Source organism: Suncus etruscus, chromosome 8, assembly GCF_024139225.1.
Source record: "Suncus etruscus isolate mSunEtr1 chromosome 8, mSunEtr1.pri.cur, whole genome shotgun sequence".
Lineage (NCBI taxonomy): Eukaryota > Metazoa > Chordata > Mammalia > Eulipotyphla > Soricidae > Suncus > Suncus etruscus.
Genome location: NC_064855.1, coordinates 21,027,004 through 21,049,804, shown reverse-complemented (window position 1 = coordinate 21,049,804; position 22,801 = coordinate 21,027,004). Strand labels below are relative to the sequence as shown.

The following is a 22,801-nucleotide window of genomic DNA, read 5'->3' as shown; positions in this document are numbered from 1 at the left end:
AATCTAGGTATTAAACTTGTAAATCAGAACATTAAGGAACCATTAAGCTAAAAGAATGTTTTTTTCCCTCCCAGCAAGGCCACATTGCATCTGAGTCTAGCCTAAGACAGGAATGCCCAGTGGTTTTTTTTTCTTCATAAGACTTTCCAAAATTCAGATAATAATGTGGTCTATTCTAGTATTCTCCATTGTTGTGGTACTGTCTTCTGGTTTTTTGTTTTGTTTTATTTTGTTTTTATTGTGAGCAATGTGAATTACAAGTCTTTCACAGTTACTGTCTTCTGTTTTTACATAGTCATTGAGCATCCATACTCTCCAATGTCTCATGAAGGAATGAAAAGGTTTGGTTGGTGTGATGAAGCATAAATCCACTCTATTTGGGGGGAAAATGATGATAAGAAGCAAATTTTGTTTAGTGCTGCCATTTTTACATTTCTTCTCTCTCGCTCACCCCTCACTCGATTATAAACTTTTAGGCAGAAAGCTGCAGATTATGAATTATCCCAATTTAGGGTTTTTTGGGTTTGTTTTTTTTGTTTTTGTTTTTTTGTTTTTTGTTTTTTTTGTGAGGGGGCCTACACCCAGTGGTGCTCAGGGGTTACTCCTGGTTCTGCACTCAGAAATCACTCCTGTCAGGCTCAAGGGACCATATGGAATGCTGGGGATCGAACCTGAGTTGGCCACATGCAAAGCAAATGCCCTACCTACCATGCTATCACTCTGGACCCTGAATTACTCAGATTTCTGAAAAGTTAAAGTCTTTTTTTTTTTTTTTTTTTTTTTTTTTGGTTTTTGGGCCACACCCAATGGCACTCAGAGGCTACTCCTGGTTACTCCTGGCTCTGCTCAGAAATCAGTCCTGGCAGGCTCAGGGGACCATAAGGATTGCCCGGAATTGAACTCAGCTCCATCCTGGGTCAGCCTTGTGCAAGGCAAATGCCCTACCGCTGTGCTATCTCTCCAGCCCCTAAAGTCTTATTTTTTTGTGTCTTTCCATTGTCATTTCTTAAACCTGATAATTATCAACTTGCTCAGAACTAGCCACGGATCACTATGCTAGGGAAGGACATCAAGGTGGTGGTTAGAGGTTAGGGGTTAGTAGCCAGATTTGGTTTCGATGCCAGTTCTGAAACTGCATAGTGTCTAGCAGTGTACTTCTTTTCTCACCTTACTTCTCCTAAAATAAGGATACTTCCTAGGGTTGCTATAAAAATGCATTTTCAGAGAGCTTAGCTTCTGGCACACGGTGAGCACTTTTGTTTTTGTGTTTATTGTTTTCAGATTCCAACTTTTTTTTATTTCATTTTATTTTAAATGATATCTTTATTTAAACACCGTGATTACAAACATTTTGTAGTTGGGTTTTAGTCATAAAAAGAACACCCCCCGGGGCCGGGCGGTGGCGCTAAAGGTAAGGTGCCTGCCTTGCCTGCGCTAGCCTTGGACGGACCGCGGTTCGATCCCCCAGTGTCCCATATGGTCCCCCAAGCCAGGAGCAACTTCTGAGTGCATAGCCAGGAGTAACCCCTGAGCGTTACTGGGTGTGGCCCAAAAACAAAAAAACAAACAAAAAAAATGCAATAAAAAAAAAAGAACACCCCCTTCACCAGTGCAATATTCCCATCATCGATGCCCCATCTCCCTCCTGCCACCCCCACCTATATTCAAGAAGACTTTCTGTTTCCCTCACTCATTGATATTGTTATGATAGTTCTCAGTGTAGTTATTTCTCTAACTTTACTCACCACTCTTTATGGTGAGCTTCATATCATGAGCCAGTCCTTCTGGCTCTCATCTCTGGGAATTATTTCAATAATGTCTTTTATTTTTCTTAAAACCCATTGATGAGTAGAGACTATTCTGTGTCTATCTCTCTCTCTCTCTCTGACTTATTTCACTTAGTATAATAGATTCCATGTATAGGAGAATTTCATGACTTCTCTCTCCGATGGCTGCATAGTATTTCATTGTGTATATGTATACCACAGTCTCTTTAGCCATTCATCTGTTGAAGGGCATCTTCATTGTTTCCAAAGTCTGGCTATTGTAAATTGCACTGCAATGAATATAGGTGTGAGGAAGGTATTTTTGTATTGTGTTTTTGTGTTACTTGGGTATACCCCCTAGGAGTGGTATAGCTGGATCATATGGGAATTCAATTTCCAGTTTTATGAGGAACCTTTGTTTTTTAATATCTTTATTTAAGCACTATGATTACAAGCATGTTTGTAATTGGGTTTTAGTTCTAGAAAAGAACATCCCTCTTCACCAGTGCAACATTCCCACCACCAATTCCCTCCATCTCCCTCCTCCCCCACCCCTTGCCTGTGTTCAAGACAGGCATTTCTATTTCTCTCATTCACTACCATTGTCATGATAGTTTTCAGTGTAGTTATTTCTTTAACTGAACTCACCACTCTTTGTGGCAAGTTTTATATTATGGGCTGGTCCTTCCAGCCTTTATCTCTATTGTCTCTGTGTACTATTACAATAATGTCATTTATTTTTCTTAAATCCCATAGATGAGTGAGACTATGCTGTTTCTGTCTTTCTACTTCTGACTTATTTCATTCAAAATAATAGTTTCCTTGTCCATCCATGTATAGGAAAATTTCATGACTTCATTTTTCCTGACAGCTGCATATTATTCCATTGTGTATATGTACCACAGTTTCTTTAGCCACTCATCTGTTGTCAGGCACCTGAGTTTTTTTTTTTTTTCCCAGATCTGGCTATTGTCAGTAATGCTACAATGAATATAGGCATGCTCGTACAGGCTCAAGTGCCTGTTTTCATCTGTTACCTATAGGACAGGAAGTGGCATCTTTTCTGTATACTTTGAAGTGACCGATATGAGACTTGCTTTGTTTCAGATGTCAAAAGCTGTGGTGGAGGCTTGCCCTTCCCAGAGCTGAGCTGCTTTTATTGCCTGTTAGGAGCATCCAGGCCAGGCCAAGTTTAGATGGCTTTTGGTCCCAGTCTCTCTTCAAGTCTCTCCCCCAGACTCAAGACCAGTTCAGAAAATCAGGACTCCACCATGACTCTTTGAAATGTTCAAACTTGACCATGCTATTTGGAGAATGGCCTCAACTTCTACTAAAACTCATCCTGTGATTATGGCTTCAAGTACAGCAATTATTGTACCTATTTCAGGATCTCTAAACACATCCCAGTGCTGCTCATGCTGTGCTGTGTGAGTGGAGTGAACATCTCTCTCTTTAAGTGGTATGTGAGCCTCTTGATGCATTTGCTAGTTTAGCTTTTCTAGAATTCTAGAACCCTGGATTGGCAAGGACAGGCAGGGTATGGTGTGAAGTAAGTGGTTAGCCACAGGGGTAAATTTGAGAAGATAAGAGTTCTCTGAGTCATTTTGGAAAGCAAGTGCAGGACTGACCTAGTCCGCCCCATATGAGGGGACCTGTCTCAAGCCCTGAATGCCAAGACCAGACCACAGTGGGGTTCCCCCAGGGTTAGATAGAGCCTGAGGTTCTTTCCCCCGCAAGCACCTTCTGTTTTGTTTGAGGTGCTTTTGTTCCTTTCCCTTTTTTTTTTTTTTTTTATGTTAAGGAAACATTTTTTACACTAGTGTTAATGTTTCTAGGCTTCGGGTGCACAAAGGTGCTGTACCTCCACCACTTTTTCTCCATTTACTGGCTCTGGGCCTTTGCTCTGAAAGGCAAAGTTGGGTAATGACGGCTTCCCTTAAGAAGAAAGCTGACATTCCATACTTTACCTCAGGCAGCAAACATTTTTAATCTCATTGAATCCTCCCAGCATCCTGTGTGTGTAGGTGGATTATCCTCACCCACATTCATAGATACGGCAACTAAGGTTCAGAGAAATTAAATCTTTTACCCCAGGGACTTGAAGTGAGAAAGTGGTAAAACTGGAAATGAGCTCTACATCTTTCTGACTTCCTAAGTATGCTCTGCCATGGAACTGTAGGGCCAGGAATTGTGGCTGTTGTTAAGGATTGAGCACAGCTTTTACATCAGCTAAGTAATGCTTCCCCCAGGGGCAGATGTGTTCGTGTAGTCTACAGGTGTGGAGAGAGGGTGTTTTGTGAGTTCACAACAGCCTGTGGACCACAGAGACTTACTAGATCAGTGCTAGAGAAATTAAAGCTCACAAAGATCACACTGGATGGCCCGTGGCCAATCTGTCTGGAGCTAGAGGCTTCCAGACCCCTCTGAAATCTCACTGCCCTTGTAGTTCTGGGGACTGCTGCAGCCACATCAATTTCTGTCACTAAGACAATGTTCATCACATAAGAGTATGAGACCACATAGGAATGTGATGGCTTAGGGTCCAAGTTTGCATCAGGTTGTACCAGGACTCACTGAGTATATCTTTTCTACTTCATGCATACTGAAAACATCTGAGCATACTGGTAGATTCAGGATGACTAATATAGAGGAAGGATATTAACTCTTGAAATAGAATGTCAATATATCCCCAGAATGAGTAATTAGGGGACGCTGGGATTGTTAGGTGGTGGCTGGGCCGTAGAGCTGTCACGTGGTTGTGAGCGCTGCACATAGTCACTTGCCTAACACTTAGAGATAGTTGCCTAGGAGACTTGTACTCAATTCTCTCTTTTAAGGCAAATAACCTTTTGGGGTACAGAGGGTCGGGCATTTGCCTTGCACATGGCTAACCTGGGTTCAGCCCCCAGTGTCCCATATGTCCCCTGAGCACTATCTGAGTGCAGAGCCAGAAGTATCCCCTTGAACATCACCTAGTGTTCAAAGAATACAACAACAAAGAACAAACAATAAAAAAGGCAAAACAAAAAAAGACAAATAACCTTTATTATTTTTTTATTATTATTTGCCACCCTAGAGTAATGGTTGTTAGTTAGAGCAGTCTAAGTTAAATCTTTTGTTTCTTTCCTTATAAATCACATGAGATGGTCTTAATCATGGAGTAACTAAGATTCTGAAATTGTTGTTCAAGTTAATCTACACCAACAGTGGTTGATTTTGTTTGTTTGGGTTTTCGGGGTTTTTTTGATCAATGTTTTGTACGCATTTTTTTTTGTTTTGCTGGTGTTGTTAGTTTGGGGGAATGCTTGATGGTGCTCAGGAGTGACCCCTAGCAGTGCTCAGAGACCATATTGTAGTGCAAGGGATTGTACCAAGATCAACAAGTTGCAAGGCAAACATCTTAACTTACCCCACTAGTGAGATTTTCTTCAGCCTTAAAATATCTCACTTGGGGAGCCGGCGAGGTGGCGCTAGAGGTAAGGTGTCTGCCTTGCAAGTGCTAGCCTTGGAAGGACCAAGGTTCGATCCCCTGGCGTCCCATATGGTCGCCCCCAACCCCGGGGCGATTTCTGAGTGCTTAGCCAGGAGTAACCCCTGAGCATCAAACGGGTGTGGCCCGAAAAAAAATAAAATAAAATAAATCTCACTTGGAAGAAGGAAAATGGCTCAAAGGACTAGAGAGCATCCTTTGCATGTAGGAGCCCTGGGTAAGATCCTTGGCACTGCACAGGACTCCAGGCCTCACCCAGTATGGACCAAAAGAAAAAAGCAAACAAACACACTAAAAAAGAACTCAACAGGAATTGAAGTCTTTTTATGATCTCGCACTCATTTTCTTTCATTTATTGGCACATTCAATCAATATATTGTACATACTTAATATTTGCTCATTACACTGAGGGCTAGGGAAGCATCCCAGGCTGAATTTTGCTCCTCCCAGAGTGAATAGTATTGATTTGTTTCAATAACATACTGTAAGTTCATTACAGAGGATTTAGTACCATTTGAGCACATAGGTGAAAGTAACGTTTTTTTTCCATCCCCGTAGATTTCGGTTTTGGAAACTTCTTTGAAAGTGGTGAACTGTTGGCAACATGGTGTGGCAGTCCTCCATACGCAGCACCGGAAGTCTTTGAAGGACAACAGTACGAAGGACCACAGCTGGATATTTGGGTATTTTTCTGCTTTGCTCTGTTTCATTCATCAATAACACTTGGTTTCTGGCTCATCTTTGAAGCATTTGTTCCCTTAAAGATAGGCAATAGTTTACGCTTTCCCTGTCTGCTGGACTGGGATTCGCCAGAGCATATTGAATTGCGTTTTGGAGAAAACTTTCTAGGGACAGGCATTACCATCCAATTTTCAGCACCATTTAAAGTTAAATAGTAACCAGAAAACATTAAGTTCAGATCTCTTGGTATTTAGTATAAGAGACTTTACTGCAGTAATCAAGGTTTTTTTTTAGATATTTTTCCCCCCCAGATTCTAACTAGTAAATTCAAAGAGGAATTTTTTGCTCTATTTAACTTTAATAGCTCTGGAGATGGAAATATAGGAAGACAAAAGTGTAGTTGAAGTTCTCAGGAGGAAAATGATGATGGTTTTCTTCCCTAGAGCATGGGAGTTGTTCTTTATGTCCTCGTCTGTGGAGCTCTACCTTTTGATGGACCAACTCTTCCAATCTTGAGGCAGAGAGTTCTAGAAGGAAGATTCCGGATTCCATATTTTATGTCAGAAGGTAATGGCCCATTCACCTCACTGATTGTGCTCTATAAAATATGTACTTTAAATGAGATGCCTTGGCATCTCTAAGAGTTTGGATATCAAATAAAGTGACTTTAAAAAAAAAAAAAACATAGAAATAATTATCCCCTTCCATGTAGTTGAGAAAAGTTCCATTCTTCTTACTCTTGCCTGAAAGCAGCAAGTTTCCCACCTAAATGTCCCAGGTTTATTTTAGACTAGAAAAGCACTTTGAAGATACGAATTTAAAGTCATTTTACTCTAAGTTTGAAATGGACTATCCTGTATTCTTTGGCAAGCAGTTGAGAAGTTAAATAAAAATCACTGGGAAGGGGAGAGTAGCAGATAGGATGCTTGATCCCCAGAATTCCATATAGTCCCCTGAGCACCATCAGGAGGAATTCCTGAGTGTAAAGCCAAGATATAACCCCCAGGTGTGGCCCCAAAACAAAACAAAAACCCATCAGGAGGACTATTGGATTTGAAATGGAATATCATCATCTCTGCCAGTCTTGGATGAGTTGTGATGAATGGTAGGTAGTTCAGTTCACACATTACCATCCATGCTTTCATTTATAAGTAATAATAAAAAAAATAAGGGCCAGTGAGGTGGCGCTAGAGGTAAGGTGTCTGCCTTGCAAGCGCTAGCGAAGGAAAGACCAAGGTTCGATCCCCAGGCGTCCCATATGTTTCCCCCAAGCCAGGGGCAATTTCTGAGTACTTAGCCAGGAGTAACCCATGAGCATCAAATGGGTGTGGCCCAAAAAAACCAAAAAGCCAAAAAATAAAATAAAATAAGTAATAATAAAAAAATAGTGCTCTAGCAGTAGAGAGTAAGAACTTTCAAGCCAAAATATCTGGTTTGAATGCCAAATTTACCACTCTCTGGTCTGGCTGTGGTAAGTTTCATCTCCTCTCTATAGTTCTACTTTCTCAGTCAATAAAGGAGAAATAACAATAGTTCCTAATGGGGATGTGGTAAGGATTAGTAGCATTAATTTGTATATGACGCTTAGAACTGTGTTTTTTCATGTAGCAAGTGAGGGAAAGTTAGTAGATGGGAGGAGTGTTTAAGAGCATAATGTAAATTCAGAAAAAAATGTAGTACCCAAAGCGTCTGCATAATGGGAAGTAAATGAGGTTTCCTGTGTATTGTCCTGCTGCATCATTCGTAAAGCTCCTAAAGTCTGCTAGAGTGTGGTAGTAAGGTATGCTGGAGTGCTCTTGCCTCACTTACAAAGCCTTAGGTTTTTAACCTTGGAAGTAACTGAGGATCAATATGGAGTTTGTTCTAAAAAAAAACAAGGCTTTTAAACAAAAAAAAAGGGGGGGGGGGGCCGGCGAGGTGGCGCTAGAGGTAAGGTGTCTGCCTTGTAAGCGCTAGCCAAGGAAAGGACCACGGTTCGATCCCCCGGTGTCCCATATGGTCCCCCAAGCCAGGGGCAATTTCTGAGCGCGTAGCCAGGAGTAACCCCTGAGCATCTAACGGGTGTGGCCTAAAAAAACAAAAAAAAAAAAAAAACAAGGCTTTTTTTTTTTTTCTTTAGCAGAAATCTACGGCTCTGTCTAGGTATTTTCCCTTGAGAATTTAATAGAAACTTTCATTTAGAAATAATTTCACTGACAAACACCCTCCTGTTTTTAAGTATTTGTGCACTATGGAGATTAATTTTATGTGTCAACATTGACTATATGAACTTAACAAATAGAACTAGCTTTCACGTTTCCCTTTATTTCATGACCTTCATTCTAGCAGGTAATGTGACAGATACAGAGATTAAGGCTCTTGGGCAGAGTCACATGGGTCAAGTAAATAAGCTGAACTGACAAGGTAATTTGTATGACTTTTGTAATTTTGTGTTTTCTATAGACTGTGAGCATCTGATTCGAAGGATGTTGGTCCTTGACCCATCTAAACGACTAACTATTGCACAAATCAAGGAGCATAAGTGGATGCTCGTGGAAGTTCCTGTTCAAAGACCCATCCTATATCCTCAAGGGCAAGAAAATGAACCATCTATTGGGGAGTTTAATGAACAGGTTTTGAGACTGATGCACAGCCTTGGCATAGATCAACAGAAAACCATTGAGGTAAAATGATAGTGAGTCCATGCTCATACCTGTTGTTCTAGGCTTGCAGCACTCATATCACCAGTACCAAAGCAGACTGTTCAGTTTTCCCTAAATGTTACATATGTCTCTTTATATTTGGTTTTATGCCTTGTAAAAAAGAATTCAAGATGAAGAGCTTCTGTGGAACAGAGAAAAGGCAAAGGTGGAAGTTTAACAAGTACCAGTTTAACAAGTACAAAGTAGAAAGCTTCTTCTAGGATGAAGTTAAAAAATTTTGTAAAAATAAATGAATTTAGGGGCTGGAGAGATAGCATGGAGGTAGGGTGTTTGGCTTGCATGCAGAAGGACTATGGTTCTAATCCCGGCATCCCATATGGTCGATCCCATATCCCGAGCTGCTGGGTGTGACCTAAAAGACAAAAAAAAAAAAAAGTGAGTTTAAAATGAACATAAATGCAGGCATAAAACAGGACTGATGGTTGAGCAGAAAATTAAGGAGGCATTAGGTTTAGGAAATCCAGTGCAATTTATTTTGTAAAGAAATTGAGAAATTTTGGGCTGGAGTAATAACATAGCTGTAGGGCATTTGCCTTGCACACTGCCAATCTAAGATGGACCCTGGTTCGATTCCTGGTATCCCATATGGTCCCCCAAGCCTGCCAAAAGTGATTTCTGAGTGCAGAGCAGGCGTAATCCCTAAGCGCCACCAAGGTGTGGCCCAAAAAACAAAAAAAAAAAAATTTTTTTTTTTTTTTGAGAAATTTCAAGAAACTGAGAAGGAAAAATACCCAGTGGATTCCAGATGAGGAATTGTGGGTTCTATTATGGGTTACAAAACTGAGAAAGCCATGAACCAAGTCCTCATGGTATATTGCTTTTTCTTTCATTATAGCCATAACATGAAACCAAGCAAATAAATGACTCTTGTGTGCTCTCTGATGTTGTTTTTAAAACTTTTCCACAAAGTAGAGCCACAGTCCCACTATACGCACTGTATCACTGGCCTGTGACCTTTACTAAAAGTACTCTGCACACAGTGCCTATCATACTGTGCAGTGGAACCAGAAACTGTGGAAGCCACTGTTTCCCTGCTCCATTCTTATCTTGGGCAAATTGACCAATCTAGAATATGAAAAATTGAGAAACAACTTTATTTTCAAGGTTTTGAGAGGGTGGGACCCAAAAACGAGGAAAAAATTACCCAAGAATGGAGACACGGTGTCTCTCGATCCAGCATCCAAATGTCCTTCTCAAGCCCAAAATAATCATCAGAAATTTCCCCACTGAGTAATCATTCACTTCCAAGCCCTCAATGGTTTGGACTTGTGTTGAGACTTGGAATTGGAACCACCAAGCTCAGGTTGCTATTGGCCTTTCACAGAGCTGTGGTGGAGATAGCCAAGCCAGCACATGGGGGGTGTCAGTAGGAGACAGTAGAATGCCTAGCAAGAAATGGGCTCTAGTAATGTAAACCAAAGGAGCCGACTAAGACCAAGTCCTTGAAAAGTACCACACTCCAGAACAGCTTTCATTTTGCTATTTCACTGCTTTGTTTTTAAGAACACATCCTCACTTCTTCCTGCCTTTTTTTTTTAGAAAGGTGTAGATCATTAGATTGGAGTGGTTGCTTCTTCTGCCTTCACCACTTGTTTTTCCTCTTTCAGTCTTTGGAGAACAAGAGCTACAACCACTTTGCTGCCATTTATTTCTTGTTGGTGGAGCGCCTGAAATCACATAGGAGCAGTTTTCCTGTGGAGCAGAGGCTTGACGCCCGCCAGCGTCGGCCTAGCACTATTGCTGAGCAAACAGTTGCCAAGGTAACACCCCATTAGCCAGTAGTCTCTCTGTGCAGGTGTCTGTTCCCATGTGTGACAGATTCATCTTGCAAAGGTCCAGATTTTATTCTGTACACTTTTTCTCTAAAGTTTCTGCCTCTGTCATTCTCTGTCATTAGGTAGATTCTTCAAATGTTTGAGCCCCTTCCTGTTTTTAATTTTATTTCAAATAACTTTTTTTAAATGATTTTTATTTTATCATTCTCTTGCAGTGGGAATTCACAAGTACATTCTATTTCATTGGACAAATAGCTTTGTTGTCTACCATGTGTGAGCCTTTTTTAAAAAAATAATATGTTTAAGCACCATGATTGTAAACATGTTTGTAATTGGGTTTTAGTCAAAAAAGGACACCACCACCCCCTTCACCAGTGCAACATTCCCACCACCAATGCCCTCCATCTCCCTCCTCCACCTCCCACCTCACCTGTATGCAAGACAGGCATTCTACTTCTCTCACTCATTAACATTGTCATGATAGTTGTTAATGTAGTCATTTCTCTAACTGCACTCACCACTCTTTGTGGTTAACTTCATTTCATGAGCCAGTCTTTCCAGCCCTTATCTTTATTGTCTCTGGGTATTATGACAGTAATATCTTTTATTTTTCTTAAAATCCATAGATGAGTGAGACTTTTCTGTATCTTTCTCTCTCCCTCTGACTTATTTCCCTCAGCATAATAGTTTCCATGTCCTTCCATGTATAGGAAAATTTCAAGACTTTGTCTTTCCTGATGACTGCATAGTATTCCATTGTGTATATGTACCACAGTTTTTTTTAGCCATTCATCTGTTGAAGGGCAACTTTGTTGTTTCCAGATTCTGGCAATTGTAAATAGCACTACAATGAATAGGTGTGCAGAAAGTATTTTTGTATTGTGTTTTTATGTTCCTAGTGTATATCCCTAGGAGTGATATAGCTGGATCATATGGGAGCTCAATTTCCAGTTTTTTTGAGGAATCTCCATATTTTTTTCCAGAAAGGCTGGACTAGGCACCATTCCCATCATCAGTGAATGAGAGTTCCTTTCTCCCCTCATCTCTGCCTGCACTAATTGTTCTTGTTCTTTGTGCTGTGTGCCAGTCTCTGTGGCCTGAGATGGTACCTCATTATTGTTTTAATTTGCATCTCCTTGATGATTAGTGATGTGGAACATTTTTTTCATGTGCTTTTTGGCCTTTTTTATTTCTTCTTTGAGAAAGTATCTGTTCATTTCTTCTTCCCATTTTTTGATGGTGTTAGATTTTTTTTTTCTTGGTAAGTTTTGTCAGTACCTTGTATAGCTTAGATAATAGCCCCAATCTGATGTGTATTGGGTGAATAGTTTGTCCTATTCTGTGGGTAAGCCATTTTTTTTAATACAGTTGTGGTAGGGTATATTATATAGCTCTCCCCTCAGAGACATTACAAGATAGAAGAGAAATAAAACCTACTCAAGAGCCATAGTCAAAAGTCAAATGCTGTCGAAGAATTAGAACAAAGAGAAGAGATGCATCTAAACAGGAAAGAGCTTGTGGACAAGGAGTACTTTTCTTTTTTTTTTTTTTTTTTTTTTTTTTTTTTTTTTTTGGGCCACACCCGGTAATGCTCAGGGGTTACTCCTGGCTATGTGCTCAGAAGTTGCTCCTGGCTTGGGGGACCATATGGGACACCAGGGGATCGAACCGCGGTCCGTCCAAGGCTAGCGCAGGCAAGGCAGGCACCTTACCTTTAGCGCCACCGCCCGGCAAGGAGTACTTTTTTAGGGAGAGACAGTGGAGATGGGCACAGTATGTGGGCAAAGAAGCAGCAGGAGCAGAAGTACTTAGATGGGTAAGCGGAGGGCTCATTCAGGTCTGTCTGCTCAGACTGAGACACAGGGAAGTGAAAGGCTGGAGTGGAGAGCTGAAGCCCTGGTCTGAAAGGCTGTGGGTTCCAAAGTACAGAGTTTACCTGTAACACAGAGAATAACAAACGTATGAATGCTGTGAGCAGAAAAGGAAGCTTATTGTTTATATCTATATTTGACTCTTAATCTAGTAATGTTTGGAAGCAAAATTAGATTGATAAGAGAAGGAATTTAGAGAGAGAGAAGTTAGATTATCCTAACATAAAAAAAATGAAAAATAGAGAAGTTTTCTCTATGAAAAATAGAGAAGTCACATAGTATAGGGATTTAGGCACTTGCCTTGCATACATCTGACCCAAGATCAAATTCCAGAACTACATACAACACCAGTGGTTTTTGCTTGGTTTTGGTTTATTGGGGCAGAGGGAAGCTCCCTAGCAGTTCTGGGCTCTATGATATGTGGTTGGGCTGTGTGGGCCTGGGGGGTTCTATGCTCAAGCCCAGCAATTTGGTGTTGCTAGAGCTCAGCAGTATTAGAGGCTACAAGGGCCACCCCAGTAGTACTTGGGACTGTGTGTGTGTGTGTGTGTGTGTGTGTGTGTGTGTGTGTGTGTGTTTTGCAGGAATGGAACTTGTGTGTGTGTGTTTAGCAGGAATGGAACTTGGGGTCTCCCTACACAGAACATATGCTGGCCCTTGGTTTGATTTTTAGATAGTTTATTTTTACATTTTTGTTGAGACAAAATATATGTCACACTGTAAATTTGGTGTGGACAACATAAAAACACTATTGTTTGGGGGAGGGTATTTGTTTGGAGGCCACATCTAGGGGTAGGGGTGCTCAAAGAATATTCCCAGCTCTATTTGGAGTTTGTTTCTGGTAGTTCTCAGAAGGACCATGTTATGTGAAAAATAGAAATTGGAGATTTGATCTATCTACTCCACCTGAAACCACCAGTTTTTGCTTGTTCCTCAACTCCAAAACTTAACAGACAAGTGGGTGAAAGAGAGAGTACAGTAGCTTAAGCACTTGCCTTTGCATGTGTCCGACCAAGGTTTGATCTCCAGCATTTCATAGATACAGGTGTAAGCCCTGATCACAGCTGGGTATGGACCAAAAACCAAAAAGTAAAGTTTTCATCCCAGTTCATTTTAAGATATAATTGAAAGGTTTCAAGTAAAAGCAGTATTTTTGTCAGCTGGGGTTTCTCAGACTGGGGACTTAGACAAGAAAAATATGGTATTTGGGGGAATTGAAGAGATAGCACAGTAGATAAGGTGTTTGCCTTGCACACAGCTGACCCAGGTTCTAACCCTGCCATTCCATATGGTCCCCCAAGAACCAACAGGAGTGATCCCTGAGTGCAGAGCCAGGAGTAACTCCTCAGCATTGCCAAGTGTACCCCTTCCCACAAAAAGTATTTTTCTTCTAATTCTGGAGGCTACGTGTTGAAGACCAAGGTGCCATCAGGGTTGGCTCCTGCTGAGAGCTCTCTCTGGCTTACCAACAGCTGCCTTCCTTCTCAGCATGTCCTCACAGGACCTTTCTCTGCATGTGTGGAAAAGGAAATCTCTGATGCCTCAGCCTCTTTGTAGAAAGAACTATCCTGTGAGACTCAGGCTCACCCTAGTGACATCTTTTACTCTTACTTACCTACTTAGAGACCGTGTCTCCAGACAGTCTCCTGGGATTTCTAGGCCTTCAACAGGAAGATTATGAGACTATAACTTTGTCCATAACAGTCAGATCATTTGTAGCAAATAAAGCTTTTCTCCTTGGAGCAGATAATATTTATTTCAGTAGATCTGAGAAGCAGAGGTCAGAAGCAGAGTTTCAAAGCAATCTGGATGAGACTAGCCCTCACTGCTCCCATGGGAGACAAGTCAGCCTTCTAGAAAAGTCATGCGCCCCTGAGTCAGCTCCATGGCACTGTGCGCACCAGAAGGCAACACCTGCCTTGTCCCAGCAGGGCCGCTTTGACCCTCAGATTATAAGAACCCTCAGAAGCATTCCCCGAAGGCCTTCCATCTAACAGTATATGAAGCACTTGCCACAGGAAAACATGTTATGCCTCTATCATTACTACTTAGTTGTGGCCCAGAGTGAAATTTGTCAGGACACTGTGTGGTTGCATCTGGCACAGTACAGCCCCACCTGTACAGAGAGGCCTGTGGATGAGGACAGGGACTAGGCAGGAGAAACCCGGCATATCCATGCTGTGTCCATAGCAGACCAGTGTCTTCCATGATGTTGTCATTGGCTCATTTTTCTACCTCAAACATGGGCTCTTAGATCTGAGATGATAGTTCCAAGAAGAATTTACTAGCAAGCTTATGTTTTCATTGTGACACCGCGGATAAATCATGTCAACGAGTAGTGCTTGGTTAATGATACTTTGAAAAAGCTGTTTATCGTGGTCAGAAAAATATGCCATTTCATTTTTATTTGTTTAATTTTCCTTATCTATGAATACCAATGCTTTCATGTTACTATTTTAGTCTTAATCACCTGCTGTATATCTAATGATATTAATATTGGAATATACCAACTATAAAAATCTGTCCTAAATATAATCAAATATAAAGAATATTTCTAGGGGCTGGTAAGGTGGCGCTAGAGGTAAGGTGTCTGCCTTGCAAGCGCTAGCCAAGGAAGGACAGCAGTTCGATCCCCCAGCGTCCCATATGGTCCCCCCAGCCAGGGGCAATTTCTAAGCGCTTAGCCAGGAGTAACCCCTGAGCATCAAATGGGTGTGCCCCCCCCCCAAAAAAAAAGAATATTTCTGAAGTATTGCCTCATCCTGAAAATCATCAACTGGAATTTTAACTGGAACCATTAGCAAGTTCATTTCTACTTATATTGCAGTCAGATTCCTCTTTGAAAGATTTGTGATCATTTTAAGACTTTGGGCAGAAAGAGAAATAAGGATATGTATGCCTAAATGAAGGCTCTTCCATTTTTGCCATGCACAACCCTAACTTCATTTCTGAGTGGTTTCTGTGCCGTTTCATGCTAGTAAGGAAGCAAAGACTAATAAGCTTGATCAAGAGCACACCATAAGTGATGGAGCCAGGAATCAAAGCTAGGTCTTAAGAAGGAAGGAGGGAGGGAGTGAGGGAGAGAGAGAGAGAGAGAGAGAGAGAGAGAGAGCACTAAAATCATATTTTTTATTTCTTTTCATTTGTGTTTAAATTTTACCATTCTACATCCTTTAGATTGATTAAAGAATTAAAAATATGCTTTATCCTCTGTCTTGTAGAAAGATCATTCCCACAAATGTTTATAAGTACTTATTATTCAAAAAGTATTTAATAAATTAACTGCTAAATTTGAAGAGATGATGAATAAAGGATTATCCTACTGTCCCGTCCTTAAAATCATTATCAACTGCCGAGAAGGTTCTCCTTTAAATGATTTTCAAGACTGCAGTGCTTGTTGATGTAGAGATCTTAACAAAGAAGATGTGAAGAGTGGACAGAATGGGTGTAAAGTCACAGGAGCTCTAAGGGCTTCAGGAAGCGAACTCAGCAGCAACTTGCATCCCTCTCTGCAGGCTGTGTGCAGGCAGGCTTTGTTTGCAAGGACTTCCTTCCGGCCTCACAAGTCATGGCTGTTTCTCCCTTCCTCCTCTTCACACATCCCCTTGCTATCTCCCCCCACTCACAGAGGGAGAGCTTGAGCCAGGGGTTTGCACTGGGTAGAGTCTTTGCCTCCCATGTCATAGGCACTGGCTCCAAAAGGGGTGGAAGCGCAGAGAGAGGGGTTTGTTACAGGGTGTGTTGTATTATAGTAGATGGCTGTGTGTATTTGTGCCTAATCCTGGTTCTTTTCTTGTGTGTCTAGAGGCAAGGTCTTCCTTGTTTTTCTTTATATCTTTCCTGGGTTATGTTAGTTAGACTGGAAGAAAAAGAAAAGAAATAGGAAAAGCCTTTGATTCCATGCAAAGAAAAATAAGAATTACCTTCTTGTCTATGTGAAATGTAGGCACATTTTTATTCTGGGGAGCCAATCTCAGAAACAGAATCCAGAGGCAATTAAGACAATTTAGGCCTATTACATTCTTTGTTATTTGTAACTATCCTTTCATTGTTCCAGGAAGGATTATTTTATTCCCAGGATTTTGCATATTCATCCAGAAAGTACCATGTTCCTGACTGTCTATTCTTATAATATTTGCAGGCACAAACTGTGGGACTCCCGGTGACCGTGCACTCCCCCAACCTGCGGCTGATGAGGTCCACCCTCCTCCCACAGGCACCCAATGTGGAGGCCTTTTCATTCCCAGCCCCTAGCTGTCAGGCAGAAGCAGCCTTTATGGAAGAAGAGAGTGTGGACACTCCAAAGGTATGGTCACATCTGAGAGACTTGGAGCTGCAGGGTGGCTGAACACTTCCCTTAGTCCTGGCAGTATTGGCTTTATATTCCTTGAGTCACTTGGGAAGGTTTTGTTTGTTTGTTTGTTTGTTTGTTTTAAAAAGACCTCAACTAAGAATGGTGCTCCACTTGAATCTTATACTTTTTCAGTGGGGAGTGGGAATCTGGGGAGTGTTGGGCCATACCCCACAGTGTTCAGGCCTTACTCCTGACTCTGTACTCAGGGATCACTCCTGGTATTGCTCTGTGGATTATATTAGGTACCAGGGGATTGAACGAGGTCAGCCACATTCAAGCAAGTGTCCTACCCACTATGCTATCTCTCTGGCCCCTCATCACTATCTTATTATCATGACAATTATGCAGCCTGTTAGGTCTCATATATCCTGTTCACAATACTTTGTTTTTGCTCTTCCAATTTCTTCTTTCTTCACATCTCTAGATCCTTCCCAAGTTTTTGGATTTTCTTTCCTTCTTTTTTTCATTTTTAAAACAAACTGAAACTCAAAACAAACATATAACTATTGTGCTGAATTGGATGTTGTCCATGTTCTAGTTCTAGTTCTTCCCACTGTAATAGCTAAGAGAAATGGGCTTTTTTTTGGGGGGGGGGGGTCAGTTGAACACCATTTTGTTCATGCTTCTCAAAGACATTTATCTTAGTGAACTGTATGAAGTTGGTACATGGAAGATGATGACTTTTTTCATTTCCTGGATATTTGTTTAACTTCTATGTGTTTTATATTCTTAGCGTCATGTGATATAACCTGTATGATTTTAATAGACCTAGTTCATAGACTTGGAGTTTTTTTAGACTATCTTTGTTCTTTCACTAGCTGAATGAAGTTGAACAAAATGACTAAGTCCTCTGAATTTGAGTTTTACTCCTGTGTAAAATCATATTACCAATTTAAAAGACAGTTGTGAAGACTAATTGAAAAAGTGCATATGACTCTAGGCAGACTTTAGATACATAATAAATACTGGTTTCCTGTCTTTTTTAGCCTGCTTAGGTAGTAAAAATGATGAGTAAGATATAATTTCTGCTTCAAAGTCTAGCAGAAGAGACACTAAAAGCATTGCTAGGTGCTAAAGAAATGAACTAAAGGATCTATTGGTCCACTAAAGAGTTAGTGTGCTTCCAGGCAAGTAATTTGCTCTTAGCAATTTGATCTGACAAGTTTGTGGTAACTGTCACATCTGGAAACTGTGGCAGGGCAGGTCAAGTCAAGATGGTATCAATCAATTTTGATGTCTCAGTGTAACTAGAGAAAGTTGGATCATAAAAAGTACTAGAAAAACTGTGGTCTTTCTCAGTCAGAGCACTAGCTCCATGTTCTAAGGAACAGAGCACATGATTGGAAGCTGTTGGAAAAAAAGACGAAAAGGGCTGGAACAATAGTATAGTGGGCAGGGTACTTGCCTTGCATGCAACTGACCCAGGCTCAATCCCTGGCATCACATATGATCTCCACAGTAAGTCTCTGGAGTAAGATATGTCTTTGGGAGTAAGTCCTTAGTGTAGAGCTAAGAGTAAGTCCTGAGCATCGCCAGGTATGGCTTCAATACAAAACAAAAATCCCCAAAAAGACAAATAGGTTCACTCTAATGGCAAACCAAAAGTTTTGACTTTTTCTTTAGGCTCAAGTTCTCAACCTGGGAGTGTTTTTGTACCTAGAGAATTGTTCTAGTCAGATTTCTCCAAGACAGTAAGGACCAACCGAAGATTATTTTTATATATCTTTATTTAAATACCATGATTACAAACATGATTGTAGTTGGGTTTCAGTCATATAAAGAACACCCACCTTCACCAGTGCAACATTCCCATCACCAATGCCCTAAATCTCCCTCCTCCCCACCCCACAACCAAAGATTTTTGATCAGCTGTTTGATCACTATTGTGCCTTGGAAATGAGAATGCAACTTCCATGGTCTACAGGGGACAAAGAATTGAAAAGGCATAAAGGTGTGTGTCCTGAACTAAGACTGTGTCCATGAGACTGGAAAGTAAGGGCAAAGAAATGAGAGTGTGCAGGTAAAATAGCCAAAGTCTGGAGAGAACAGTGGTTACTGCTAGCAATGTTTGCACCTAGATGATGGGAAAGTTGAGTGCCAGCTACGGTCTCAAAGTTGGGTCAGTTTAGAAGAAAAGAAAAAGTTTCGCTAGAACATGGTCAAAGCAGCTTCATGCAAGGAAGGCTGCCATAGGCAGGTAGAGGCGAAGCTGCTGATCGTGAGGTTTTTGTGTCCTTGCCTCTAAAGACAAAAACCGCTTCCTGTGGATATTCTGCCTCTGGCAGGCTAGTGTTTCAGCATCCTCAATAAACTGCTCCTTCTTCCTCCCCCAGAAGCCTAGACATCAGTTGGGGCCACATAATTCACTTACTTTTAAGATTTCATTCCCTTAAAAAAAAAAATTAAAATTCAGTCTGTTAAAAGCTTGTCTGTGAGGGCATCGGGCCCAAAACACAGATTGGGCACTGTCTGCTGAATTATATAGGGCAAGCTATTTTTAAAGCCTGTGATTGTTACCGTAACTAGGAAACAGACAGGAAATGAATGCTTTTGTGACAGATAGAGACAGGAGCTTGGTGGTGCATTCGCATTGGTGGGCAGAGCCAGACCATGCCAGAGCAGCCATCCACACGATCAGGGCCTCCTTGGCCCAGGGCCAGGACAGACACCCGCTTGTCTGCCCTGTGACCCATTTTATTGGGTCAGCACAAAGGCTCCTTCCTCTTCCCTCCTTAGTGCCTATTCTGTGGGGCCCACAAACAAACACTCTCGCTCCAAACTGTCAAGAGAAACCAGTAAGTTCCTTTGTTCCTGTTGCTTCCTGTACACTGACTCCAATACCCAGACACTGTTTTCTAAAGGTGCCTCCTACCTGCTTGGGCCACTTGTTTAACTGTGCTTGTAGTTGGAAGTGCAGGGTGGGTGCCTCTAGGACCTGCCATCTCTCAGCCTTCTAAAGTATTCCATGGTTACCGTCCTATGCTATGAATCTCTGCTCTCAAACCTGGATTCAGGGTTCCTCTCAAGTAGAACACCTTTTGGAGACAGTCTCCCCACTCTGAGTAGAAACAGACCCACCCAGGTGACACACCATGTCCTTGCACAGGACCAGCCATTACCATCATTGGAGGGTTTGGGGGAATTGTGAATTCTTTATATGCACACCTTATTTTAGTCACATTTTTGGTGGGGAGGAGGGTCACACTCGGCAGTGCTCAGGAGTTGCTCCTGGAAGGCTTGGGGGACCATATGGGATGCTGGGATTCAAACCACTGTCCTGCATGCAAAGCAAATGCCCTACCTCCATGCTATCTCTCCAGCCCCTATTTTAGTCACTTTTAAATGGTTTTAGAACAGTTTTCCAGGTTACCACATTCAGAGCTGGAAGGCAAAGGAACTGAGAAAATGCAAGGGTAGTAGAGGTAGTCCATGATTAGCTACATTAAATAGCATTTATGGTAGTTTGCATAAAAGGAGGTCTGGAAATACCACACCAAAACTTTTAAAATATTAAGCATTAGGCTGTGAAATAGTACAGGGGTTAAGATGCAGGCCTTGCATGCAATCAACCCCATGGTATCTCTGGCACTAATTGTCTGCCCCAGCTTCTCTGGATGTGGCCCTGGATCCCCAAGCACAGCAGGGAAGCTGGAGTATCATCAGCACTACAGGGAACAACACTATATCCTCAGTCCCTTGCAGTTGAACTGCTGGCCCAGTTGGCCCCATCATAAGGAGTTGCCCCTGACCAAGGTATACTACTGGTCCAGGCTCCATCTCCAGCACCATATATATGGTTCCCTGATACCTGCCAGGAGTGATGCCTGAGAGAAGAGTAAGCCCTGAGCACTGTAAAGAATGGCTCAAAGGCAAAAAGAAAAAGGGGCAGGGGCTCAGTTGAGCTTTTAGAAAAGACAGAAATTATACAAGTCAGAAAATATACAATGATGATATCTATCTTGTAATAGAAGCCTTGAAATTTAAAGTTTACCCAGATTATTCCTTAGAGTGAAGCATCTTCCCAGCAGCCCAGTTCTCCCGAGGTAGATTGGCCCAATGTTTTAGTCATAGACCCTAGAGCCAAATTTAGACTCTTGTTAGACCAAGTCCCTGGGTAGTCAGTTGGCAGGAAAGGGTGGCATGATTATCATTGTTTCAGGAAATGATCTTACAGCTGAAGGGTTTACACCTATTAACTGCGAGCAGGCCCCAACTGTGCTTTCTGATTTAATCATCAAACATCTGAAAGGCCAGATTATTGTTTTCTACCAGGCTAGCACTGAAATTAGCATAAAAAAGTTTTAATAAAAGACATCATTTTTCTTCTAGTATAAAAACAAGAAGAGGGGCCGAAAAGATAGCATGGAGGTAAAGTGTTTGCCTTGCATGCAGAAGGACAGTGGTTCGAATTCTAGCATCCCATATGGTCCCCGAGCCTGCCAGGAGTGATTTCTTTTTGTTTTGTTTTGTTTTTTGTTTTTTTGGGCCACACCCATTTGATGCTCAGAGTTTACTCCTGGCTAAGCACTCAGAAATTGCCCCTGGCTTGCGGGGACCATATGGGACGGGGGATCGAACTGCGGTCCTTCCTTGGCTAGCGCTTGCAAGGCAGACACCTTACCTCTAGCACCACCTCACTGGCCCTGAGGAGTAATTTCTGAGCATAGAGCCAGGAGTAACCCCTGAGCGCTGCTGGGTGTGACCCAAAAACAAAAAAGAAGAAGAAGAGATGGGGCCGGAACGATGGCACAAGTGGTAGGGCATTTGCCTTGCACACGCTAACCTAGGGCAGACTGTGGTTCGATCCCCCCATGTCCCATATGGTCCCCGAAGCCAGGATCGATTTCTGAGTGCATAGCCAAGAGTAACCCCTGAGTGTCACTGGGTGTGGCCACAAAAAAAAAAAAAACAAGAAGAGAAATTTATGAGCAGACATTTTTAGGGAAGTGTGTGTATGTTGTGTGTTGTGTGTCTGTGTGTGTGTTTGGGATCTCCCTATTGTTGTTCAGGAGGCCCAAGGATCCTACCATGAATCAGTGATTATCAACCAGGCCAATGTTCGACACATGGACCTGAGGCTGTGACACTGCTTCAGTCTTGTAGTGTTGAGGATCACTGGGCCATCCCAGCTGGGGACCTCCAGGCCTATACCCAGCTGTGCTGGAGACCATTGGTGCTGAAAACTGAATCTGAGTTTCTGTCCTATCTCCCAGCCCCTTTAAGGAGACTATCTTTCTGACTTTTTGACTACCCAGGAAACAACAACACCCAGAAAAAGAGAAAAGGCGACTTTTCTCTGTTAAGGAAAAACAGAACTTGGTTGTAAGACTGTTCTGCGAGGAACCTGGGATACAATTTCACTATAGTCTATCAGTGTCAAGATGCTCAGTAGTAAATCTATAATGCAGTTTTATTCATTTCTAAATTATCTCTAGCTAATCTTAGTATCTGCAGACAGCTAGAAAAACTAAAGGTATAAAAATAAATACATAAACAGTCATTCTTTTATATAAGAAAACTGTTAGTAAAAAATGAGAAAATTTTGGCTGGGAAGATAGATAACTCAGTGGTTTGTGCCAGGACCCAAGTTCAAATCCTGGCACCACATCTTGCCCTGGAGCCATGGCAGCACTACAGGCCCTAGCACTGGACATCTTGGAACAGTTGGCTGATTATGGCAGGATTGCCTGTGGGCCCATGAGCACTGCCTAGAAGTATCCCCCAACCCCAATTTTTTCTTCTTTTTGGGCCACACCCGGTGGTGTTCAGTACTTACTCCTGTCTCTGTTCTCAGTTTTACTCCTGGCAGGGCACCAAGACAGATGCCAGGGATCAAACCCATGTTTGCCACATACATGACAAGCACCCTACCCATTGTACTATAACTCTGGCCTTCTACTCCAAAATTTTAAAAACAGAAGATTTCTCTTGGGAGTGGCCATAAGGCCAGTTTTCAGAGCTCTTATTTTCAGGTGCCCTGAGGAAGATGGATGTTGGCCTGAAAGAGAGCTTTCGCCATACTTCCTTTAAAATGACCACCCCTTTCAAAGCCTGAATGTATTAGCCACCTTATTCATGTAGTGGCTGCAGCCTGAAACAGTTTGGTGGGAAAGCCCCCCCCACCCCCCCTTCGCCAAGCAAACAAAGGTCTGAGTCACCACA

General features: G+C 41.9%; 1 protein-coding gene across 1 annotated transcript in view; it reads left to right on the top strand.

Moving 5' to 3' along the window:
• The window catches only part of SIK2 (salt inducible kinase 2), a 131,781-nt gene that overhangs the window by 101,237 nt on the left and 7,743 nt on the right, over positions 1–22,801 (top strand). The window contains exons 5-9 of the mRNA XM_049778640.1: positions 5,815–5,939; positions 6,381–6,504; positions 8,380–8,600; positions 10,247–10,399; positions 16,427–16,591. Of these exons, the coding sequence (XP_049634597.1) occupies positions 5,815–5,939; positions 6,381–6,504; positions 8,380–8,600; positions 10,247–10,399; positions 16,427–16,591 (788 nt within the window). The remainder of the gene's footprint in view (positions 1–5,814; positions 5,940–6,380; positions 6,505–8,379; positions 8,601–10,246; positions 10,400–16,426; positions 16,592–22,801) is intronic.